The following is a 2,327-nucleotide window of genomic DNA, read 5'->3' as shown; positions in this document are numbered from 1 at the left end:
TGTGTGTGTGTGTGTGTGTGTGTGTGTGTGTGTGTGTGTGTCCACGCGCGTGTTTGTCTTTTACGAGGACGGACTACCGCCGAGGAGTCAAGTTGTCTTCAGATTCCTCCAAAACCGAGTTCAAAGCGAGACTGGCGTTGCTTCTTCTTCTTGAACCCCTTCTATTGTTCTTGGCAACCTTAGAATAATCATCTTCATCTTCCGCGCCATAGTAACCTCCTTTGTCGGGATAATCTGGAGAGCTCGCCGTCCTATTATTAGATTTAGCACTTCCTCGGTTCCGTTCGGGAGATTGAGGCGTTTCACCACCTCCCCTTCCGACGGCTTTCAAGTCAGAAGATGGTTGCAGCAAGGCATCGTCTGCTCGAGTTTCATTAAGGCTTGAATCTCTCAGGAGACGATCTTCCACACTCAACGATTTATTCCTGGATATTCTGGTCTCTTCTTTGATATCGTCGTCAGATTCTACGACGTCCTCCTCGTCTTCACCGTCGTCGCTCTTATTGTTGAAGTGATCGTCAGAGGACTTTCCGACTGCTGCTGTTGTTTTTTGACCATCATCACCAAAATTGTCTTCGTTGTCGTTGTCGTCTGCTTCGTTCTCAGACTCGGAGAGAGCTACACTTGTCTCCTGTATTGTGTGGAACATGGTGTTGTATTCTTTCTGTAACAGCGCCGCCATAAATGCCTGGTACGCCCTCTCGCCCCTCTGTAGCAGCACGGCTAGAATCAGCTGAGAACAAAATTAATTTATTATATATTAATATAGGTTATTAACACACAGACCAGTCATATTTTAATAGTATGACTTATTATAAGAAAAAATAATTGTATTCGAGGTTAAGTACATAAAGTCACCATCGTTATCATCATCTACAGCTGCAGCACTGCCTCCACCACCCCCACCATTATCATTGTTGTATGTTCAAAAAGAGAAACACAAAGTCTCATAAGTGCGTCCAACGTTTCACTGTATGACTTCATCGGGAACATTAAGTAGAAATATTATGTTGATACTATTAGAACTACGCTATGGAAACAACATCATCATTATCATCATCATCATCATCATCATCATCATCATCATCATCATCATCATCATCATCATCATCATCATCACCCTCATCATCATCATCATCATCATCATCATCATCGTTTGGAAAGCAGATTAGGAGGGAGAGTCTTGTTTGAATTTCAGACAAAATAACATAACAATATGAAATGTTTAAAATTTGTTTAATAGCTCAACGTTTCGCCTCGTGGGCTTCCTCGGGAGCAACCTAATCATAATCAGCATAAGCATCATCATCATCATCGAGGCCGTCGTTACCATCGTCATTGTCGTAAAACGCCGTAATGAAAATATCACAGAGTTTACAGTAATTATAACTTGCTGAGGCACAGTGGCACAGACTCAAACATTATAATATTATTGTGTGTAATGTTGTGTTGGAACCAGGCGTTCGTCAATTTTTGGGATTATGTTGTTATTGGTACTGTCTTAAAGCTTGTTCATTTGTATTGCTTTTGATGCCAAAAAAATACTGATGTGTCTTGTAAAGCCACCTTAGCTGGGTCACACAAAGGTGAAGTTGACACAGGAACACTAGTTTTTTCTTTTAAAATAATATCCTTATACGGGGTGTCCACTATGGATAGGATCGCCCGACTCGATCGCCTCAAAAACAAACGTGTTTGTTTTCAGTTTCAGGCGATCGAGTCGGGCCGTAGTGGGCACAGAGATTGAACCCAGACCATGCCACATCTTTAATACATGTAGTGATTTCCTCAACTCACATCCCATTTCTTGTTCTTGCCATGCAAGTGGTGAACCATGTCTGCCTCCCGCTCCGTCATGACTTTGTTCTGGGTCAAGGTCGGAGTCACATGGGCAGGGTCAATGAACTCTCGGATGAGTTTGGAGTTCCTAGAGAGACGCACAGCGTACTCGTGGGGGTCCGGGCCTTGAGGCGGCATGGGTGTGTCAGTGGGCGTGTCACTGCCCGGTTTGGACTTTGTATTGCCACTGCCATTTTCGACAGGAGACGAACTCTGGAAGAAAGAGGATATGATGATTTGAGCTCTTTGTGAAAGGTCGTGGTGGTCGGTGGTATTTGTTTGGGTTTTCTAAGTTGTTTGTTGATCTTCAAAAAAAATAATTCCGGGGATAGCCTAGGGGCTGTCTTTGTTGTTGTTATTTTGTTGTCGTTGTTTTGTAATAGAAGTTGTTTGATTTTTTGCTTTGATTTGTTGGGCCTTTTAAAATTTGTTTTGTGTGTTTGTTTTTGTTCGCGTGTTAGTTTGTTGTATTGTGTTTTTTTCTTGGG

General features: G+C 42.5%; 1 protein-coding gene across 2 annotated transcripts in view; it reads right to left on the bottom strand.

Moving 5' to 3' along the window:
• Positions 1-6: 6 nt before the first annotated feature.
• The window catches only part of LOC101848227, a 16,424-nt gene continuing 14,103 nt past the window's right edge, over positions 7-2,327 (bottom strand). For both annotated transcript variants that reach the window (XM_013086211.1, XM_005104974.2), the window contains 2 exons: positions 1,798-2,052; positions 7-733 (listed from right to left, as the gene is read on the bottom strand). In XM_013086211.1, the coding sequence (XP_012941665.1) occupies positions 74-733; positions 1,798-2,052 (915 nt within the window). In that variant the 3' untranslated portion in view covers positions 7-73. The remainder of the gene's footprint in view (positions 734-1,797; positions 2,053-2,327) is intronic.

This window comes from Aplysia californica, unplaced genomic scaffold (genome assembly GCF_000002075.1).
Source record: "Aplysia californica isolate F4 #8 unplaced genomic scaffold, AplCal3.0 scaffold00444, whole genome shotgun sequence".
In the NCBI taxonomy this organism is placed as follows: domain Eukaryota; kingdom Metazoa; phylum Mollusca; class Gastropoda; order Aplysiida; family Aplysiidae; genus Aplysia; species Aplysia californica.
The sequence above is the reverse complement of the archived record's forward strand: the minus strand, read 5'-3'. Positions and strand labels throughout refer to the sequence as shown.